At 42.1% G+C, this 23,948-nt stretch overlaps 1 protein-coding gene across 1 annotated transcript in view; it reads right to left on the bottom strand.

The window, feature by feature from the left end:
• LOC128740011 (DNA polymerase alpha subunit B) overlaps positions 1–23,948 on the bottom strand; it is a 43,795-nt gene continuing 19,847 nt past the window's right edge. Inside the window, exons 3-5 of the mRNA XM_053835524.1 lie at positions 1,658–1,740; positions 241–1,549; positions 1–164 (exon numbers count right to left, since the gene is read on the bottom strand). Coding sequence (XP_053691499.1) covers positions 15–164; positions 241–1,549; positions 1,658–1,740 — 1,542 coding nt within the window. The 3' untranslated portion in view covers positions 1–14. The remainder of the gene's footprint in view (positions 165–240; positions 1,550–1,657; positions 1,741–23,948) is intronic.

The raw sequence follows: 23,948 nt of genomic DNA on the forward strand, positions 1-23,948 counted from the left end.
CTACTGTTCACCAGCTAAGACTTAACCACCTGGCAAGCGATGTAGCTGAACGGCGCAGCCGTTTCCGCTTCCGGCGGATGCACTACCACTCGGGCGAAAGTCCCTTCGCCGGTGCCAGGGTCCGATAGGTGGCCCGGATTGATACAGACACAACCATTCACATCCTAAATAAACGAGAGGGAGAAAAAACTTCATTAGTATGAACATCTAGGACTAGGATTTGATGCAAAGACCACTCACCCTAACGAAACACTTTAGATCGCTTGGGCATATCATCACATTCGGCACCCTGGGCAAATTGCCGAACTCGTTCAGTAGGTCGACGTCGAGGGGAACATTCTCCGGTGGCGGGTTGAGCGGATAAAACGTCTGGTGATGAAAAACGTAACTGAACGCTCGCTTAACCTTATCTCCGGCGCGATTTTCGCCAGCCTCTGCATCGCTCAAATCTTTGATGATGTCCACTGTCGTGATGGCGATCTCGAATCCGTTTATCGATACCACGCACGGATCGGGTAAGAAATGAAGATTTTTGAAAAATTTATTTATTCTATACGGAAACGAGGGATAGACAAACATGGACATAATGTCGTCATGGTTAGCCACAACCAGGACTTCCGTGCTTGCCGAGATTGAACTCATAATGTTGGTCATGATCTTTTCGAAGTACGCCTCAAAAGGCTCGGCAATTGTGCTAAACAGTGCGTTACTCGCACTACCAAATGGGCCCGTAAGGATAAGTACATCCGGATTATTGTTACTACAGTAGGCTAACAGATCGGACAGCTTTTCGTACAGTAGGTCTTCCTGTTCGGTGAAAGGAGCAGATGCTATCACAATGTTTAGCTGCCTGCCTAGGTCTACTGGAGCTACCGGAAGCTGCAGCTTCCGTTCAAAGTGGATTTTGTGCACTTCAAACACTGTACCACGAGGATTGACACCTTCCAGAACAACTGTCTGACCAGGAAAAACGGACCACGATTTCATCTTACTGAAATCCAACTTTGTATAACGGAGCGTTAGTTCATCGAAATCTACGATGGCCAGATAATCATCCTTCTTGTCCGGTTGAATAACAATCCTTCCCAATACACATATCCTATCCGTGCTGGGAAAATCGACATGATGAATGGAAACCTCCTCAATCAGACTTGCCTCACGATCATCCCGTGGAATCGCATCCTCCTCGCTCGCTTCCCTTTGTTCGGCATCTTGCTTTCTTCGTTCGGCTAACCTCTGGCAGATTTGCTTGCCTCCTTCGTAGATTCGATCACCCAGAATCAGCACTCGATCGTAGCTCGAATCGTACATGTACTTGCACTCGTCGCTCATATAGCACGATCCCTCCTCGCGAGGGTTATCCTCTGCCGTCAGCTGATTGCCCTTGTAGAGCCGTACCTCGATCGAGAGCGGTCTTCGACTTTGGTCGTCCGACGCCGATGATGCCGTCGACCAGTTGGTTTGCTTGAGCAGATGCGCACTTCCGAAGGTGTACACCACGTTGCCCGATCTGCTGGGACCATCCTGCTCCGAACGTTTCGACGAGGAACTGCGTGTTGGAGAAGAAAAAGAAGTGAGCAAACAAAGTTAGAACAAGTTAGGAAATTAGAACAAAATAATCAAGGAAAATTTTAACAAAATATTCTATGATACTTACAGGGGCGAATAACTGGCTGGCGAAAATTGGGCCTTGTTTCGGTCCGGAGTTTGAGCGTGAAGCCGAGAGACTGCTTTTTTGGCCTAAAAACAAAAAAAAACAATTGCCCGGTTGAGTTCGAGTGTGTTGTACCTTAGAATATCAAAAAAAAAAAAACAATTCACTAGACATTCAGTTTACGTAACTTTAGAACAATTTAGACCAGCTTGCTTAGTTGAATTCACAGGTGTCTTTGATGCTGAAAGCGCTACAAATACCGTGACCGCCGCCCCTAATTCTGCGCATTTTTCTTTATATAAGTATTTTTTAACATTGTGCATAACTATGATCATTGCGTTATTTTTTAATAAATGTCTGTTGAATATTACGCCATTATTCACCAATGGGCCATAATATTTGAGAGCGAAATAATTTAACGTGAATCTGAAAGTATTTTATATGGCAGAAAACATCGTCGTTAGGACCAACGCTAAGATTGTCCTGCTAGAAAATTAACAAATTTATGATCGAAATTCTTTGCAATGATCAAATTACCCAGCATAATTAGAAAGAATAATTAGTTTTAGTCATGTTTAAGACAAAAAGAGTGATTGCATTGCTTTCCTTAGAAAAATGCGATGCAATAATGCGCAGATTTAGGCACAGATTTTTTATTCTTGTCCCAAATTCTGCGCAGTAATGTATCCTACGAAGAAAGCGCGAAAGAATACGCAACCACACCCAAATGGCTGAGGTATAGAGGCATGAAAATTCAAGTAGAATCTTTAACTTGCATTGATTTGAATCCTGACGTGCTGTGTCTCGGGGTCCGAACCCATGAGCGCCAATTCATGAAACCATGTCTTCTATTTTTTTTAATGTCCAACCTCATGGGGCCGTCAGAGAGTGGGGCAGTGGTTTCTATATGAAAACACAATTTTTAGTATTAGTCTAAAGTGTAATGTTCCGTATGCAGAAAACCCGAATCAATTCTCCCTTCACGTTATCGAGAATAAAATATTTAAAATGAAGCAATCAAAATGATAACAATATTCCTTGCCACCCGGACAGCACAAGGAGACCGGAGCATGAATTTAATTATGGTAATGGCTAATGCCGCTTTCAGCGTATAAAGACATACACAGCATGGCAGGAGTATTTATTTTCACTTTTTGGGTGCGCAGAATTAGGAGCAAACATGCGCAGAATTAGGAACATGAGCAAGAAACTGCGCAGAATTAGGCACCGTGGATAAGTTTACAAAACGCAAAATATACTCAATTGTTGGTCGACTTATAATTCCCATATTTTTTACCAGATATTATAGACCGTAGTACTACACGTTGAGGCTATCCACGTTGTTAATTTAAATCTAGAATACTTAGAATAGCCGAAGAATCATAAAAATGTCTTAACTGCGCAGAATATGGTACGTTCACGGTACTATATTTTGTATACCAATCACTGCCTATAATCGCATATCAGTCCCATATGCATTATCATCGAGTTGAGAAAACATCATTTGAAGGTATTTTTCTTATTTTGGTTATTTCACCTGTTGAGCGCAGTTTATTCCTATTTTTCGACGTAATATAATGAAATAGACCTTTAATATAACTTCTTTATCAAAACATTGCATTTTTTGCGATAAATTGCAATAAAAAATAAGGTAGAGACTGATATGCGATTACTAAGACCATCGAGTAGCTAAATAATCGCATATCAGTCTCAGCTCTGCTCAGTCGCAACCGTTCTGTGATAGAATTAGTTATGCTACGAATAGCATTTTTTCTCAGCTTTCCAATGGTGCTCATGGTGAAAACGGCGATTTTTGTTATAAAATCCAATAAAGTGACCAAATCCAAGATGACTACTAAAAAATTTAATTTTTACTTCAGGAATTTCAATTAAATAACAGATAATTTTGAATAAAATTAAAAAGCGTTAAAACAACAACCAATATTGTTTATATGGATTGAAGTAAAATATATGGCCATACCCAGGAAAAACATTTGGTGGGACTGATGTGCGATTATTTTTTAGATGGAACAATTTGTCTCTATATTTTTTTCAGACTTTTTGGAATAAAAACAGCTTTTTTGTATTCATAACGGATAGTAAAGCAAGAAAAAGAGAGAATCTGATATTTAACTCAAAAACGATGAAAATGGATATGGAACCGATATGCGATTATAGGAATGGCACCGTTCCAATCAACTTCAAGCAGCTGATAATGACCTTCAATAAAAAATTTTCTGGCGACAACTTACAGCTCAGAATGCAGAGCTACTAGGTACTAATAGAAACCTTCCGAAACTATGGCAGCACAGTGCAATAAGGTTTCTTTTCTGTGAAAACAAACAGGGTGAAGTTCATATTGCTTTACACAAGGAATAATCAAGCATAGGTAATAATTTTCTGAACAAATTAAATTATGTTCATTATCGAAACTCTTCGAGTTCGTTGTGATCATGCCAATTGTCTCGTTCGTCCAGCAACACGGATTTATGCCCAAGCGCCCAACATCTATCAATCTACTAACACTCACTACGTACGTAACGGATTGTCCGCTTTCGACAAGCTGAATCATCAAATCGCCGTTGCAAAACTGGACAAACTGAGCATTGGAGGGCCGCTGCTCCAGTGGTTTAAATCGTATCTGTCAAATTGATTTATTAATGTGTCTATCGATGGGATCATCTCACCGGCTTTCACTGCTTTTTCCGGAGTCTCACAAGGTAGCCATCTCGGACCGATGGTTTTTCCTGTTTATTTCAACAACGTCAATTTTAATGCTCAAAGATCCTCGGCTTGTGTTCGCCGACGATTTGAAACTGTTCTCGAAAGTCGACGATACATCGGACAATATCGCACTCCTGAAGCAACTGTTGATATTCGCTGGATAGCGCAGACAATCGTTTGATACTAAACCCCGACAGATGGGAAGTGATTACGTTCTTGAGAAAGCTGAATCCTATAATGTTCGATTATCGATTATCAAGAGCGTACGCCGTGTAGATTGCGTCAAAAACAACCTCGAGAATTGCGCACCCGTATGAAACTCGTAAACACCTTATCCGGATCGCTGTCGTCTGCTTGGACTGGATACCCTTGAACGGCGTCGCAAACTTCAACAGGTATTACTCGTGGCCAAAGTGCTGAATGGCGACATTGACTCGCCGAAGCTCCTGTCCATGATGAACTTCCGTGCATCGCAACGTGTATTAAGACCATCTTCCATGCTAGTAAACGATTTTCACCGTACAAACTCTGGCTTTTTCGAACCCGTAGCGTTCAGTGTGAGGTTATTCACTAGTATTGAGCATCTGTTCGAGTTCGGCGAACCTTCGCACTTGTTTAAAAGTAAAATTACTAGGTCCAGTGCATTTTGATTGTTATGTTAGTTCATTAAGACAAATTTGTCAGATGATATAAAATATAAATAAACAAATAAACAAATTACCAAAACAGTGTCAGTCGAATAGAGTCGGGGTGCAACGGGAGTTCATCCGCTTTGCCTTGCGTAGGTTACCATAGAATGATCCACTCTGGTGACCAAGCTACGAACAGCGCTGCAGATTAATCAACTTGGACACCCCGCAAACACGTCGGAACATAACTAGAACCGTCTCCGTATCAAATGTTGTGACAACCCGGATTGACTGCCCGTGGATTCCAGAAGGACTGGACATCTTAATACGGAACAATTCCTTCTTGTACATATGCTTTATGTCCTATCCTACTTCGACATTGACATCAGCCGCAAGCTGCAACGTGCTGAAAACCCGATTTAGAACTCTAGCTATTAGTTTTTAAGTAGTCAGTAGAATAGAAAAATCTGTTGACTCTTAATTAATAGAAATAAACAATAGACATACGGGATTCAGCACTTGGGGTAACAAAAAGGGGGAAGTTTCAAATATTTAAAAAGGGTTGCGTTTCTCTTAAATTCACCGATTGCAGTTCTGCAAGTGACTGTGAGAAAAGAAAAGGGTTCCGCCGAGAAGGGATATATGAACAGGGTGGCAACTGGATACGAAAAACCAAATTCCCTGATTTTTCCAGGTTTTTCCCGGTGTTTAATAAAATTCTAGGTTTCATATGGCGATATAATTTTAACTGAAAATGTGTTTCGATCATTGATATTTGAATTATTTATCAATCTACGAGGTATTGAGAAAAATGTCCCCATCTACTCTATTTCCCTAGGCGAATTCTTCAATCACTTTCTCTTTTTCTGCCGACCAGCAAATTACACTCCTCCCGTGAGTTCCTCATCTGTTCTTTTTCCCGCGCAAGTTTATTCGCAAACTCGGGCGCAAGCGGAGTGTTAGTGCCCATTGCGGCTAGCTCTCGAACCCGCCATGGTGCTTTTCCTGCCAGCCACGCGGAAATGTTCGTATGTTTAATTTTCGTTCTTCGAGCGTTCTTAAGCCATGCAAAAAAGCAGTTTAATTGAGCTAATTTTTAATTTCACTTTACCACTGGTGGCTGTTCTACTTTCTGACCAACGCGGCTTATTTCACTTTGCATGGATTGATCGGGATTACCCCTTCCGGGTCCAAGATAGAGCCAAAAATTCATAACGTGGAAGGTAGGGTCGCTACACCCGGCTTTCGATTACAACTTGTTACAACAGTATGGCAGGTTTATGTACTGCCGTGAGTCAGTGGAATTTCTCCAACATTTTTCTCGAAAACCGAATTTCGCTGCGGTGCCACTGGCATTTACTTCGATGTTCTGCGAATTGTGTCACATGCCGCAAAATGTCCGTCCTGAAACTTCAATATCATTCGATTCGACTTGACTAACGCCAAACGAAACGCGCAAAGTGAGTGCAAACTAAATTTGTTATATCACTTCACTTGCCCCGCAGAATAAGGCCCTTTGCAAAACACTGAGCTAATTATCGATAATCCAATCTATCGCTTGTGTGCCGTACTTCTTTATCTATTTCTAAGTGTTCTTGACTTGACTACTAAATGAATCGATCATTGGGGTTGTTTGAAAAATTCCCTGATTTTGTTAAAAATTCCCTGATTATTCCAGGTTTTTCCAGGTAATTTCAAATTCCCTGACAATTCCAGGTTTTCCAGGTTTTTCCAGGTAGTTGCCACCCTGGAAAGAATCCATTGTTTCGTTTCGTTATAGGAATTTTCATAAAGCAAATTAGCTACGTGGCAGAAACGGGAGCTAAATAGGAAGCAACCGACAAGGGGGGAGGTCACGGAACGTGACTATGAATGAATATTCCGCCATAACTCTGGAACGTCTGGACGTTTCTTCATCAAACAACGTTTGGCAAACACATGTTTTTTTGACATAAAAGAATCAGCGCAGGGGGGTTGGCAAAAGAGAGAGAGAGACGAGCTCTTAAAAGGGAGATGAAGGTTCAAATGGGAAAAGGAATGCGTTTCTTCGGAACGAATAGCAGTTGCATAATTGGTTGGATTTTTTAAAGAGGGAATAGGGTGACTTTTAACAAGGGGGAGGCCCAAAAACGTAAAAAGGCTTTGTTTCGGTTTAAAGGGTTACAGGGAAGAAAACCGATTTACAAGTGGCCGGGGGACAACAGGAGGGGAACTGACAAAGGGAGTAGAGACATTCAAATAAAGAAAACATGTTTTGTTTCTTGCATTATGAGAATTTTCGTTACAACAGCTGTACACAACTGACGGAGGGAAAAAGGAGTCTCAACTAAGATCGGGTAGTCAGCTAGTAAGTTTATAAGCCTTAGGGCTTTTAAACAGTAAGCAGGGACATTGGACTTACCATTAACACCGCCGAAACAAAGTACACGGTTGTTGGCAGGGAACGTAGAAAGCAAAGCTTTGGGTTTATACCGTCTTTAGACATTACTCTTCTTTATCGACAGATTTCGCAGCCGGCTGTTAGAGTACAGAAAAATTACGGGGCCAGTGCAACGATCCTACTGACTCTATCTAGCAAACACCGCCTGGCCAAGATTCGAACATACGACGACTGGTTTGTTAGACCAGCATCGTACCTCAAGCTAACTGGGCAGGGAAGGTGGAAGTCCAAACAAATGGTGCTGGCTTATGAATTACGTAGCCAGCTTAAGTCCCGTAGTTTGCAAATTCCTCTACGGACATGAATCATGGACACTAAAGGAAGCTGAACGACGACAAACTTTTCGAAGCAATCATCAATGAAAAACTATTCTTTCAAATAAAAACAGAATTACAGAAATACGACTAATTTACTGAAATTCATAGACTATCCAGCTAGATAACTTGCAACCACTGTCTGCCGAGAAGTACGCGCGAATGCTGGATAAGGCACTGAATTCTGTCGCTGATTTAGGTGCTTAAAACCTCGAAGACGATTAGAGCAGAATACGCTCGGTCATACTCGGCACTTGGCTGAGCCCCGTGGAGTATACAAAATGGTTGATTTGATAGGGAATGCAAACAAGCGGTGGAGAAAAAAAATGCTTGCCAAAATTATCTGAGCATTACCACTAGGGGGAGCTTGGCCAAATACCGACGAGCAACGAACTAGTTGACCACGATTCTGAGGAGTAAAAAGCACCAATTAGAAAAACTATGTCAAGATAATGACACGCGCAAATTTTACGGGACCAGGTGAACCAAACTCGTAAGGGTTTCAAACTGAAATCTGACATGTGTAGCCACTAGGGAGGGAATCCAATCACAAACGAGCGCGAGGTGGTCGCCAGGTGAAAGCAGTTCTTCGATGAATACCTTAATGGCGAAGTTACAGAAGGAGGCGGAACAGAAGTTAACCTAGAAGTGCCAACGGAACATAGTAATGTCCTAGTTTCTGATCTCCAAGAAGTCAAATGAGAAATCGGGTTGCTGAAGACCAACAATGCTGTTGGTATGGACCACCAACCAGCGGACCTTTAAAAGCATGGAAAAGAAACTGGGTTATCTCTAAGATATGGAACGAGAAAAAACTACCGGAGGAATACAATGTTTAGTAGGGAATTATCAGACAGGCTTCGTGGGGGCTCGAGCCACTACGGACCAAATTTTTTCCGTCCAATAGATCTTGCATCACACCTTTATTGATTTCCAAGCAGCATGTGATACAGTCGATCGTGACTATCTATGGCAAATAATGCACGAACTCGGTTTTCCGAATAACCTGACGCGGCTGTTCAGAGCTGCATTGGATCGAGTGATGTCTTTCGTGCACATTTCCGGGACACTCTCGAGTCCCTTCGAGTCGCGGCGAGGGTTGAGACAAGGTAACGGTCGCAAACTGTTAGGCTTTGCAGATAACTGCAAAAAATACGCCGCCGTACAAAACTGACAATGTACAAAGTCCTTATTAGACCGGCAGTTCTTCATGGACTTGAAGCCATGACGCTGCTCACGGAGGACATACGCGCCTTTGCCGTGTTCGAGCGGAAGATGCTGCGAACAATATTTCCGGAGTACAAACTGAAAGCGGAGAGTGATGGAGGCGTGTGAATCAAGAGCTACAGGCACTGCTTGGAGAGATTCCCATCATACATCTGACGAAAGTCAGTAAGCTACGGTAGGCCGGGCACATTGCAAGGCAGATCTCTTCAACAACCCCCACACTGGCACTAGGAACAGAGGGGCTCAACGTGCAAGATGGCGTACGGCTGCTGCTTTTTCTCCAAGAAGAAGCAGAAACTTACGGAACTTATGTAGCACCTATTTCCTGATGTGTAAAGTCTATTGGAATACTATAAAAAGAAAAGCAGAGCCATTATCGTCGTTCATTTGCTACCCGACTTTTAAAGTTCGGTCGAAGCTTGCACCCCACCCGTGTGGCAATTCGGCTTAGATAGAATTAGAATCAATTTTCGTGCCATGGTAATAGTAGCTCAGCAGTAAGGGAGTAAACCGGACATAAAAAGTTCAAGTGGTACAGTATCTAAACGACTGGCTTCTATTTTGATCATTGACAGTATGGACAACCGTACGTTTATGTCATTAGGGTTTCTCTTGTTCTTGAAAATTTATCGCGAATTCTTCTGTAGGATAATTCAAATATTTTGTTAAATAGAAATATAAAGTGTTCTAAAGATATAAGAACTCAAATCATAATTAACAGAAGATAATAGCATCGATAATATTATTTTCAAGTAACATTTCAAGTTTTATTACTCGCTTATAATGGTATCTATGACCACTTTTGGTCATAAAAACCATTCTCAGATTACAGCTTGGTTCGACTCATGCACCTTCCAGCATTGGACAAAAGGTGGGAGTCAAAATGACTACTTGTCAAGCATAGCTACCAATACCCCCCCCCCCCCCTTCCTTTCCGCTCTTCCCTTCCTTCACCAAAAAATTTTGATTTCTTTCCCCTACCGTCCCTTCATCAATTGTAGAACCATCGTTTCAAAAAACCATTATAAGAGTGTCATAAAACCTTCACTGTTACTTGAGATGCTATTTATTTCTACTTTAAGCTGTTACGCTGTTGTTTACGCTTCTATACATGAACCAGCGTTCTGATTGTTGTTTTGTTTAATATTCAAGGTTTCATCGCCAAAATGCGCCTAATGTTGCACTACATCAACCGGTTGTGTTTGGAACACAACTCTTCTCATTTTTTTCTAAAAATTGATTCAAACTACTATTTTATTGTACATATTTTTCATAGTTTTTTAACCATCCAAGTACACATCAACCCCAAGTGATTGCAGCCTTCAACAAGTTTACCGTTTTCCCTGTAATGTCATTGCATGACACGATTCAGCTTAATGGGCGTCGATTTCCTTCTATGGACAAACCAATCATTTTGAAACTGTGCAATTATTGCGTTGCCTTCTACTTGGGTTAAGTATTCGCACTCTCCAGCAGCAGCAGCAGCAGCAGCAGCATCAACAGCAGCAGTTACAGCAGTCATCATTTCTACCTAGCTCAATTATCGATCGCTTTCCTCCCGTCAGTCGTTAAAAAAACTACAAGGGTCTCCATTTACACCGTTACTCGTGCGGATCTTCACTCAGTTTGGACTTTAAACTTTGACTGTCCCGACAGATCCCGGCATAAGAAAAGCGCCCTTGGCGCATGTTGCTTCGGCTCAACTTCATAGACGAGCATGTAATCTAGTCACGAGACAATAAAAAAACCGTGCACCAGATACATGCACGCCAACGAAAATTGAGCTCAATTATTTATTATTACGCGAGTGTTGTTGATTTTCCGAAACCCCACGGTTTGCTGGGTGGAATCAATGGTTCTTTGTTCTCCTTCCGTTGATGGGATGCCGCCACAACAACACATTGCTGTGCTGCACTTCTTCTGCACTGAAACGGTGCGACTCTAACGGTTTCACATCTTCACCCTTCCGGGGTTTTCGACGGCTTGGCTAACGCGCCGCCGGCGGCAGAGCCGTCTTGGTATGATGATTGTTTTTCCGCCAAAGGTTTACCGCGATCGGCGCACGTTCATTTCTCACAAGAAGAGCTGTGCCGTGAGTGCGATAGGTTAGGTATAGGTATAGGATTTTCGCTTCGTTTGCACTTCCTCCGGTTCGCGGTTCATGCAACGCACTGCTTTCCGCAAGGGGCGGCTCGGCTCGTATAGTGAACGTATAAGAACGCGTGCTTGTTATGATGATCGGAAAACGAAAGATAAAAAAACCTTACGGTGGATTGCGGAAAAGCGATATGCCTGTTGTGAGAGTTTTATGTAGGTATTAGATACAAGCTATGCCTATATACTCGACGACAGATGACGAATGTAATGGTAACAAATTTGTTATTAGGAAACATCTGAAGGTATTTTTTTAAATTATTGTACACAAAGAAGAATTAGAACATGGTTTTTCAACCATTTTTTAAATTTTCCACCGTCATGGAAAATTTACTGTAAAACTTTTTCCAGCTAATATTTTTTTTCAGATTTCTGAGAAAATTTTCTTGCAATGTCATTAAAATTTGTTTCACAAATGTTTGTTCTACGATACTTGGTTCAAGGGCGATGAACTTTTAAATAAGCAATAACCGGGAAAATCGTAAAATTTGCCTTGGAGTTTTCTGGAAAAATATATTGAATTTTTAAATATAGTTTTCATGAATAAGTTCATTAACTAAGCCCGCATATGTTCCAAATTTTATGAAATTCTGAGATCCTTCGCCCCAACCTGTATAACTTTGAAAAATCCCTCCAACTAATAACAAAGAAGTAAAATGGAGTAAAACTGAGGTTAGGGTTGTTATAATAATTATTTTTTTGAAAGTTAAAACTTAACGCTTCTTCCAGCAAAGCAGCCATAGAATGCGTGTGCATTGAGGCAAACGGCGAAAAAAAAACGAAAAAAATTTTGATGTTAAAAACTGTTAGAATCCATGTATATACTTAATAGTCATAGCAACCACTGTTATTTGTTGAATAAAATTTTCACTCTTGCCTAACCAAACACAGACTAAACCAAAAGAATATCAAAAGTTGTTTTGGACTCAGAATTGACCACATCTGAAGAAAAAAATCATGTCCTAAGGAGACGGAACCAGTGATGCACGTGTTAGCAGTGAGCGAAAGCGGTACAGTTGAACGTCGCAATGCCGGTCATCGAAAATCTGAAGAGTCGTGAAAATTACACCACTTCTGGGGCCTTGGCCATGAAAATGACGCTCATCCGAGAAGGATCTTGGTCCGCTGCTACCGCGGCGGAAGGTCAAAATATCTATGAGGAAGTGAGTTTGCGAGCATTAGCCATAATTTGCTTGAGCCTGGAAACGATCAACTATAATTTAGTCCAGGATGCTAAGAGAGCCTGGGAAAAGTTATATGTAATGCTTTTCAAGACAACGGTCTAACTTGGAAAATCGGATCGTTAAGAAGTAGACATCTATTATCAATTCTCAAACTTTTACGAAAACTGAAAAGGATGGCAGATCGATCTGACCAATTATGAAATTTCCGAATGTATGACTTGCATAGAAAGCAAACATATTCGTAAATCGGTTCCTTCCACTAATTTCCGAGCTGAGGGGTAACTAGATTTGGTGCACTTGGATTTAGTCGGTCCGGTGGAAATTCCTTCCGAAACCGATTTGTGGCGACTTTTATTAATGATGCAGGCACGTAATTTTTGCCTTCCGGTTGACCTCGAGGTAAGACGCTGGTCTAATAAGCCAGTCGTCGTATGTTCGAATCTCGGCTGGGAGAGGCTGTTAGAGTCAATAGGATCGTAGCGCCGCTGACCCCGCACTGTCCTGTATTCTAACAGCTGGTTGCGAAGTCTGTCGTATAAAAAACAGAAGGTCAAATTTCGATAACGGAACTAGCATCCAGGCTTTGCTCTTAGGTAATTTTTGGAAACGAAAAACCAAGCATTTGAAGAATATATCAAGTTCAAGTCTGTAGCCGAACGTCGGACAGGACGAAAGCTGAAAATTTTAAGGACCAATAGTGGGACAGAGTACGTAAATGCAACTTTTCGCATCAGTTGCTAAACGATTCCTTCTAGATAACTAGATCATCGGAGATAATTCCAGAAAAAGCTTGGTCCAACAAAAGAGTAGATTTACGTCATGTGAAGATTTTTGGATCACTGACATTGGTTCATGTGCCGAAACAAAAACGTAAAAAATTTGCTGTTAAATCACAGAAAGCAACTTTTGTGGGATAGGCTGAGGGTTACCAAGGGTTAATGAGTTTATGATTCTCGCTTAACATGAAATATTAGAGTTTAATCGTTCTGTCAGCGAGAGGCGCTTCCCAGGAAATCTGTTTCAATAACAATCTGGTTCGTTTAACGAAGCAGAGAACTACTGTGGGACCTCCATTCTTAGCTGTCTGCCAAAGGCCCTCAAATGTATGATGCATGATTCGCTCTACCAATGTATCAAGTCCATAATATCTGCAGAACACCACGGCTTCATGAAAAACCCTTCGATCACTACGAACTTGTTAAGCTATGTATCAACTATTGTGGATAAAATCGAAAAACGAGAACAAATCAACGCTGTGTTTGTTGATTTTGACAAGGTTCCACGCACTCTGGCGGTTGATAAGCTTACGAGAATGGGTCTACCTGGGTGGCTGACGGAATGGATCCTGTCGTATCTGACGAAGCTTAGCTCAACGGTGAAAGTTGGCGGGGCGTGCTCTTCTCCGTTCCAGATTCAGTCCGGTGCTCCCCAAGGTAGTGTCTTGGGACCTTTGCTGTTCGTTTTTTTTCATCAACGATCTATGCGGAAATCTGACTGTAATCTGTAATCTCTGACACTATTATACGCTGATGACCTCCAATTTTACCGTGTAATCACAACACTAACTGCTGCTGGGTGCCTTCTAATGGACATTGACGCGCTTTTTGAATGGCGCAGATTGAATGGGATGAAAGCTAACGTCAACAATGTTGCACAATGAATCTCATTCATGCGGATACGTGCGCCGATTTTTTTGATTACATTATAGAAACAACAAGCTTAGAACGTAAAGGCGTCGCGGTTACTAATGCGGAGAATGAGTTCTATGTTACCAACTTAACGAGACCATATTAAACGCGAAGATCTTGTTAAAAAATGCTTGTTAGTTAGAGCCCGTCCTGTTATAAATTTGTTATTTCGCTCCGATCGGAAGGCCTGCAACGCAAACGAACTCGAAAATGTGGTAATTAAAGTGCTTGATATTTTAGAGGCAATCATTTTTAATTATGCCGTATGCTTCTGCGGTGAACAAGATTTCCTATACGTATTGAGTTCCCGGCCAGTTCGAATCAATCTGATTATGCCGTGCACTCGCAAAAGTGTCGGTTCAAAAATTTGTCGAAACCGGCGCCTGAGTTTATCCCGGTTAACCCAAAAAGATTAATTTTGGAAAAGATTAAATTCCGTCCTGACTAACATTACGATTTACATGGTCAAGATTTACACAAATCTTGACTTCACCAAGAAACCATTCCTGCTTATTCCTACTCATCAAAGAATCCACAAATTGAAGTACCTATCTTATATTTGAATAATTAGTCTTCGATACGAAACTATACCTCACGAAACAGGAAGAAGCATATATTAAACTGCCAAGTGCCTGAACAATGGACTGTTCCATGCAAACCAGCTGTCTGGAGAGAGAATAAAACAACACCTTTGAAATTGAAATGAACTGCGAGGAGTCTACCACCGTACAAGTGGAATATCTAAATTGTTAATAAAATTTGATAAGCCATTGAATATACTGTCTAAACTTTCATACGAGGTGCTGTGTGAAAGCATGCAGAGATATGAGTAGCTACTCGAGAATGCAAATGACGGTCTTAAATCGAGAGCGTACCACAACAATGAAAATGAATAAATAACGACCGCTCGATGGTGGCGGTGCGGTGGGGTTGCTCGATGATGCTGTAATGCCGGTGGATTCCGAACTTTTGTTAATGAGTGTGGATCTAGTCACAAGCTATCAAACGTAATGTGAAACACTAGACTCACACCCATCGACAACAGTTGGAAGGAGGGAACGCTGCTCTGCTGTTACTGCTTCATTCACTAGTAGATTTGCACACTTCCGGGTTGATCAACCGTGCCGACATAAAACGTCCCTTTATCATACGAAACGACAACTAGATTTTAATATTAGCTAATTTTTAATTCTAAGGCTTAAAACTATGATCATCATTGTTCCGATAAGAGACTCTTCTTTCTTCGAACGAATCATTAAATTTCATGGAAAAATAATTAATCGAGTGTGTAGCTACTCTAATTCGAGAAGATTTTATAAAACCTATGAACAAAATGTACGGAGTGAGAAAATCAGTATTGGGGTAAATTTACCATCGCCATGACGAATGGCGTGCTTCGGGAGGATGATAACTCATCCAGCGGAACGTCTTCTGCTAGACGGGCGGCAAAACGGACCGAATCTAGCAAGAGCTAGCGCCGGAGGTCGTCAACCTCTTCGTTCATCAGTTTTCCTCCTCGCGATCGCGACCCATACCATACCACTATGATATCTCTACGACCAGCTTCAACCGTTCCCGCGGAGGCTTGCGAAGTGGAGTAGTGCGCGCGCTGCTGGCAGTGTGATGTTTTATCGGTTTACTCTTCGTTCTTGTTATTTTCCGCTTCTATTTCTTCTTCATTTCGCTATGATTATATTGCGATGATGACTGGGGATGCGGGATCTGATTTCTCTCATTTCCTACTTCTACCAATCATCATCGTACATAGAAAACTTAAGTTCAATGAGGGCTCTATGTATAATATAGGTAGTTTCTGATTTCCTTTTATTTAATCTCTGGACTGGAGCTTCGTTGCTAGAATTTAACTCCGATAGATTTACATTGAAACTGTTGGCTACAACTAACAATTCCTAGAATAGTATTCGAAAACCCCCTTTTTCTATTCGAAAAAAACTAAGACGTCGCAAAATTGTGCGCGTTTTTCCAGTCAGCAAAATCTACGGCAAATGAACGCTCCATGGTTTGCGCATGTATATGTTTCTAATTTGCATGGGAAGTTGTGTTGTGTGCATTGGGAAAGATTTAAATTACTTCGTGATTTAGCGTTTATTTTTCGCTATCCATTCGCGCGAACCGTTACCGTGAGTTCCTTGAATGAAACGAAGAGTGTTTATATATAAATGGCAAAAGAAGTTCTCACGCTTTGCTAAAATTTTCTCTACAATTTGATCGAGCTGCTGATGAGGTAGACGCCCGCATGATTCGATGGTTGAAAATGCATTTAAAGTTCAAATTAACCAGTTTCGAGGCATTTTCCCTTCGTTGGAATACGAAACAATGAGCTAAAATTTTCTTCGATTTTCCTGCCTTTAATTTACCTAGTTTTGTTCCAATCACTCTTTGGTCATTCTTGCTACCAACATACCTAGGGACTGAACTACCGCTAGAAGCATATCTGTCCCATGTAACAAAACATGAAAATGAGAAAATCGCACTTATAGTTGAAAAACTGATTTTTCTAAAACTATTTAATTTTGATGTTATTTTATTTGTCGCTTCTTTTTTTTGGGTCAAATTGTCTTCAATTTTTTCTCGGTTTTCCTACTATAACACCATGTTTTCAATTCATTTTTTAAAAATATATATGGAAATATAATGTTAGACATCAAAATATTAAAAATGACAAAAATGTAACATGAGACAGTTATGCTTACACCGGCAGTGATTCAACAGACACTTTCTAGACCAGGTGAGGTCCAGAACCATCGTAAAATACTGATACTGATTTAGTGACTCACTTTTTGAATAAAAAATTTCACAAAAAAATTAGTTTAAGCGTCAGAGCATGTTATGCCCCTCTGAAACCAGCTTAAGTTACATTTTCATAGAAGACGCCAAGACTTATGTCTGCGCCCGAACCGCGCACCAGATATGTTACGTCACATTTGTATAGTATTTTGAAAGCGCAGAATGTTGTATTTAAAACAATCATGTCGTATAGAAGTATGTACCTTTTTTTCCTTCTCCACTTCGTTGCTTTGCTGTGGCCGGTGGGCTCAGCGTCAGCACTCGTTTGTACCAGCATTCGTTCGTGTGAGTGTGCTTTTGTGCTTGGGTAATACCCGTCAAAATCAGGTATCTTGCTCTCCAGGTGGTTCTGTTTTTTTCTACTAGCCAGCTCGCTGTTGCTGCTTCGTCTACATACCGTGTTCCAGCTTATGCTCCTCGGTGAAAGAGATGGAGAATCAATGACGTTTGAGCAACCAGCAAAACGATGACTGATTGCTGACTGCCTGACTGATGACGATGATGATGACGACAATTGCTCTTTTTCTTCCTTTTTGCCTGTATTATTAAAGCTGATCGCACCACCGCCGTCGCTTCCAGCTTTATCTTCGTTTTCTTCCGAGCACAATTTTCTTGTTATTCTGTGTTCTTGACTGCGCGTGTCTTTTGAAAAGTTCGTTGCTCACAGGCTGGCCTGTATGTAGTCTATACAGAAAACTATACTAGCACCTCTCGTTTCAAGATCCAGCCACAGCCACCCCCTCTGCTGACTAGAGCGGGCAGTTATAGTTTGGTATTCTGTTCAATTTCTTCCACTCAGCGTCTTTTCCTTTGCACGAAACTGAATTAGAACCGTATTTCACTGGACCAATCAACAAGTGTCAAGTCAAATATAAACATAGCGCACAATGAAGCACGTCACACGGCATTCCTGTCCACAAGCCACAACCTATACCCGTCTGCGGTACCATTAGTTGTATGATAATGTGCACGGCCTGCTGTACAGATCGTTCCAGCCAGCGCTTGTGCGCAACATTTCCCTAGCGCTCTAGTGTGTGCGTTGTCAATCAGAGTCGGCTTTGTGCGACGCGCGTGCGCATGGTCACTTTAGCGGCTTTATTGGCTGAGAATGTTCAAACACACTGCCTAACGCGTGCGCATGCGCTCAACAGACCAACACAAGTTCTTTACATTACACCGAGTTTTTTCCACTACGACCAAATGAAAGACGCAGAGTAATTAGAACCCGATGTCGCTGTAATTCCAGCACGACTGCTCCTTGAGATCGTCACGAGGTCATCGACGTTGTTCAACACATCAGAAGGAAACCGACGCGCTTAATTAAAGCAAACACACAGTCACGTAAGCTCTCGCCGAACCGTTCCACGATGCTACCCTGGTTCTGATTTATGTTTTACTAGCACACATTAGCGATAAACGCCTCCAAGAACAGCCACATCGCATTCAAAATGAAACGTTTGCTATTGCTTGCTTATCATGACTAGTTTTCCGCTCACTCGCTTTCATCAACCTCGAACAATCGAACAAGCGAATGTAGTGATGTGTATTGTCTCACACTAGAGCAACTTGAGGTGCACTATTAACAAGCGTACATATTATAGTTCTCCAGCTAGAGCGATCCCATCAGGAGCCGATCCCATACAGGAGCCGCTATTTCGACGGACCGCCCGCCCGGAAGCACACTCGCAAACCGCGTGATTGATTAGGGGTCACCCAATGACCCCGCCATTTCGCTAGCACTGGATGTATACTGCTATTCTCTACACAGGCACACCAGCCGATAGCCATCATTGTCTGTCGCGGACGACGGGACACACTGGCCAAACGCTTACGAACTGAACCGGAGACGACGCTAAACTGAAAGCGGTTCGGAACTTTTCCTCTTCTCTCGCCATAAAAGTGCGGTGTCTACAAGTGCGCCGTCAGCTTGTTCAGTGGCAACACACGCACACTGTGGCACCTTATGGCGCTTGCAAGAGAATTAACTCCGGACCGGAGATTCAAGAGAAAATCTGCCGCCTGTTGTAGCAAAAGCAAAACGCGGATGAAGGGCCTGTGTTCCTCTACATAGGTACCTACATCTGCGAGACCGAAGAAAACAGTTTTATTCCCATTTTTTTCTTATTCTCCACGAGAAGAAATAACAGCAACATCAGTAGACAGGCCAAAACCCTGGAAGATTATTCTTCGCTGCTGCCTTGCTTTTGTGCCGGAACGGCAGAACGGATCGGATGAAACCGATTCAAAATGGCCCCACGTGTCTGTGTATGTGAGTCCGAAGAGAATTCCTTGGAATAACTGACTGCTGCTACTGCTGCTTGTCCTTGAGTTGCCTGTAAGAAGCGCGCGTTTTGTTCCTTTCAACCGACACCGTCTACACGACGAAAACGTTCAGCAGCCGATGGGGGAATTGCGAACACAAGCCATCAGTCAGCGAAAAAAGATTTTAAAATGTAAATATTTTTGCTCGCGCGAGACATTGCCGTTGCAATGCATAGCTTGGCAAAATTGAGCCTTCGCTCGCCGGTCGCCGGTTACGCGATGGAACGGATTTTGAACTATGATAATTTATAGCATAGACTGCTGGCGGGGTCACCGGTGCTCTCCCGTGCGCGCTGGATTGATTTCTTTTTTTTTCCTCGATCAGTTCACGTCCGGTTAGGTATTGGCCACGAGTTCGTTAGCCTTATTATTGATGGTGGGTTTGATTTTTTCTGTAACATTTCTGTCACTTTTTTGACGATATCTCTGAACATACGTTAGAATTCTTGATTTATGATGAACTCAGTTGATATTAAACATACAGTTGTTAGTAATAGTTACCTAAAAATAAAAATAAAACAATGAGTCTCTATTGTTTAGTGAAGTTTAATTAGTTTGATTGCATAGAAGACAACAGACAATTACTCTCTCGGCACGCATAATGGTATTGTTTGTTATTCAATAGTCACAGATGTATAACGAAATGAAGCACAATGTACCTAATTGTTTCTATCATTAAAACAATCCATTTGTAGCTGAAGTCAAAAAGCATCCGAGAAGAGTATTGAGAACACTCGAATAAACACTCTACGGTGAAGGTTAGCATATCTTATTTTCGAATATTAAAGCACTAAGCTATATTTAACAAATTGAGCTTTCTACCTAAAGTGCCGGTTATTGATAAGATTAATGACTAATTAGCGAATTATGTCCGAAGAAAAATTAAAGCCGTTCCTAATAAAGAAGAGCGAAACATTGCTGTTATTCTTTCGCACGGTAATTCGCATGTAGCATACCCAATAGGCCAAAATGAAACGCCAAACGTTTTTATTTTTACAAGTTATTTCCTGATAGCAGAATGTTATAAGAAACCAAAGCTATAAGAAAGATAACTTATACAGAGGAATTGTACGTGGTAATTTTTATTTCTTTGAGTACAATTCAACAACTTGTGGTTTAGTTTATGAATCAAATGTTGTTTCAAAACTGATACTAATAGGGTGCTTATCTTGCCCCGGGCCACCTATTATTTTGTTTCTTAAGAAGGAAACTTAGACAAAAGCATATTAGTATCTCGTTTTTCTTGCTTCTGTTAACATTAAAAAGCAGCGGAAATAGCACTCGCAATATTAATGATGCGTTGGGCCCAGGAGCTTACTAGTTAATGAACGCAGTGATTGCAGTGAAAAAACTTAGCGATGATAAATCTAGTAATAGATGCTGACAATACTGAGCTAATTGAGGGCATTTTAGCTTCCTCTGACGCGCAATATCAACCGTGACGGTTTCTAACCGTATCCAGGAGATTGGAAAATCAAAAAAGTTTGACAAATGGGCTCCACCCATGCAACCTGGATTAATATAATAAAAATCACCACTTTCCAGTGCTATCTGCTCCTTCTTCACACAATTATTCGTTTCAGGACCTAATTGTGAAGAAACATTGAATATAGTACGACAACTGACGATCAACACCAAGGAGATTATTTATTCTTCAATATCAATCAAGATAGATCTTTTAGGTTACTTCGTATATTTTGTCTACATTTGGTCTAGAAAATGTAACAGAAAATTCAACAGCCACACTACCAGATAAACTATTTTTTGGGTGTGCAACTAACTTCAGCTAACCAGTCGTCCCGGGTTTTGTGGGACAGTCCCGGATTTGGAGACTTGTGCCGGATGACCATGCGTGCCGTGAAAGTGTGAAATGCTACAGGAAAAACAGTTTCTCCTCTCTCTCTCACCGTTATTCTATATTTCGAACGGATTAGTATTTCGAACGAAAGTTTTTTCGAACGAAATTTCCGCCAGCAAAATCAAATGGGCAAAACATCTCGTTCGAAACAAGTCGAACGAAATACAGAATAGGTCTCTCTCTCTCTCTCGTGTAATCCACAGCCAGTTCTTGAGTGCCGATTGACGAGGAAAGCGTGTAAACGAAAGTTACGCATCCTAGTGTTGATATCAAGGCGGCTAAACAGTGCAGGACAATCGATATTCCCTTGAAGGAGATCGCCGACGAAACACGCCTTAACCATCGATCGTTACCCGCTATATCAATACTCGTGCACGGCCAGGGTTACTAAGAGCATACTTATTGGTGTTCACTCAACGCGATTTAATTTTACCTTTAAAATGACCGACTGTACCGCTGGCGATCGATGTGCAAAAATGATAAAGAAGGCGGAGGACCTCTTAAAATGCTTGAATTTTTGTGACCAAGTTGGTCACATTAAGTGCGCTGGTTTGAATGCCAATTTTATGAAATTCGTCCGGTCAAATAGCAACTTGTTCTGGATGTGTAACGAGTGCGTCAGGATGATGAAATTCACACGTTTTAAAAGCACCATTTCGTCCTTGGGAAACGTGTTATCGTCCGTCGTAGAAGGGCAAATGAACGGAAACTCGGAGCTGAAAGACGAAATCGTGTGGAACAACAACGATGTAGCCAAACTCGCCGATAAGGTCAATCCGGCAACCCCGATGCGAATTTCAGCTCGCGATAGTCCCGCTAAACGTCGTCGCGGTGACTTGGAAACTCCGAATAAACCGACTTCTGGCACCAGACTCGTCGAGAACCCCGAAAAGCTTGTGGTCAGCACCCCACCCAAGTTATTCTGGGTGTATCTCTCACGTTTCCACCCCACCGTGACCTCCGAGGTCGTCGAGCGACTTATTCGAGATGGTCTACAAAACCAGGATCAGGATTCGTGTTGTTTCACTGGTGAAAAAAGGGGCCGACCTTCAATCGCTCAACTTCATTTCTTTCAAAGTAGGCATTCCTCCGGCGTACAAAAATGCGGCCTTGAACCCTGATACTTGGCCACAGGGAATTGTATTCAGGGAATTTGATGCTCGAGCGAATTCAGCGGTATGGCTGCCCCCTATCGCCCCCGCTCCTTCCGCTACTCCATTAGTTGGACCCTACGGTGACTCCGGTGCTGGTTCATCATCTGTCACTCCAATGGCGCTAACTCCAGTCCCTTTAGGACTCCCTTCGACTGCAGATCTACCGCAGACTCCTGCAGTAGACGGACCATAGTTTCCGTCACACCGACGATATTAGCGACTTTTGTCAATCCGACGTTACTGCCATCTTCAGACGGCCGCTTTTTTCATCAAATAGCATGACACTGGGACGCTTTGTTGTTGGTATCATGGATGCCTCGCCTTTGGTAAACACTACAAGTCAATTAAGCTTAAGCTTATCACCCGGTCCGGGACGCCTACCACAACGCGATATGGAAACCCCTGATCCGCCTAGCTCAGTCGAGTCCGCCGTAGACACCGAATTACAATCGCAATTGACTCGTTCCTGCCATCCAAGTCGTCCCGGCCCTGAGTCTAGTGCTGGTGAAAGAGTTTTCCAAGCCGCCTTCCATGGCAAGTATCCTATCAGTAACAGTATCCATCGCTCTGACGCATCCTCAATTCCCAGGACCGTAACAAGTATAGCTGCATCTGTTACCTCGAATGTCCTGGTATACTATCAAAACGTTGGAGGTATGAACAGCTCTCTCGCTGAGTACCAGTTAACCTTCAGCGATTGGTGTTATGACGTATACGCCCTCACCGAAACCTGGTTGAATCAAAATTCAACGACAAGCCAGCTGTTTAACAACTCTTACTCCGTTTACCGACAGGATCGGTCGCGTTCAAATAGTTGTAAAAGTACTGGAGGTGGCGTTTTGTTAGCTGTTCGCTCAGGATTTCGTTAGCTGTTAGCTCAGGATTCAAGTCCTGCACAGTTAATCTTCCCAACAGTTCGGCAGTTGAACAATTATGGGTCGCGATTACCACTGTTGACGGAATACTCTATCTCTGCGTAGTTTACATCTCTCCCGATCGAGTCAACGACGAAAACATGATGGGCAACCATCTTGAATGTATCAATTGGGTTGTGTCGCAATTAAAGCCTAGAGATAAAATTGTTATTTTGGGTGATTTTAACTTAAGCGCGATCTCTTGGTAGCGTAATTCCCACGGTTCTCTATTCCCGATCGCCTCTCGATCGTCCATAGGGATAGCCCCGCGAAAACTACTTGATACATATAGCACCGCTGGACTTAAACAGATGAATGGGATTGAAACGAGAATCATCGGACCCTTGATCTGTGTTCATTAGTGACGAGCTGTGCGTAGACTGTACGGTTACAGAAGCTCCGGTACCACTCGTGAAGATCTGCAGGCATCATCCTCCTTTACTAACGCAATTAAAGATCAGGCCACAGCAACGCTTCCGGGATACTTCCGAAAGCCTCTCATATGAGTTATCATATTAAATTCAAATTATTTTTGGAGAGGTGATGGTTTGGAATGATTTCCAAAACAACACGAGTTTGTTGAAAAATATACGCCACTGAATGTTGTGGATCCTATTAGCTAGCTAGAAGAAAGTTTTTTAGTTTTTAAAGCACGCTAACGATCTCAACTTTATCTTTCAACTCGATCCTGTGCCACCCATCGCCAATTTCCTAGAAGCTAATGGCATTGTAGCCTTTCTTTTTTCTTTTAGTGGCAACGGTCCGTTACCAATCCTGCGCCGAACGAATTATGGTCCTCCAGTACCGTCGGTCCAACACACATCCACCGGGCCTCTTCCTGGTTCTCTGCTTCAAATAGTTTTGGCTACACTTCGTCG

Source organism: Sabethes cyaneus, chromosome 1 (genome assembly GCF_943734655.1).
Source record: "Sabethes cyaneus chromosome 1, idSabCyanKW18_F2, whole genome shotgun sequence".
Lineage (NCBI taxonomy): Eukaryota > Metazoa > Arthropoda > Insecta > Diptera > Culicidae > Sabethes > Sabethes cyaneus.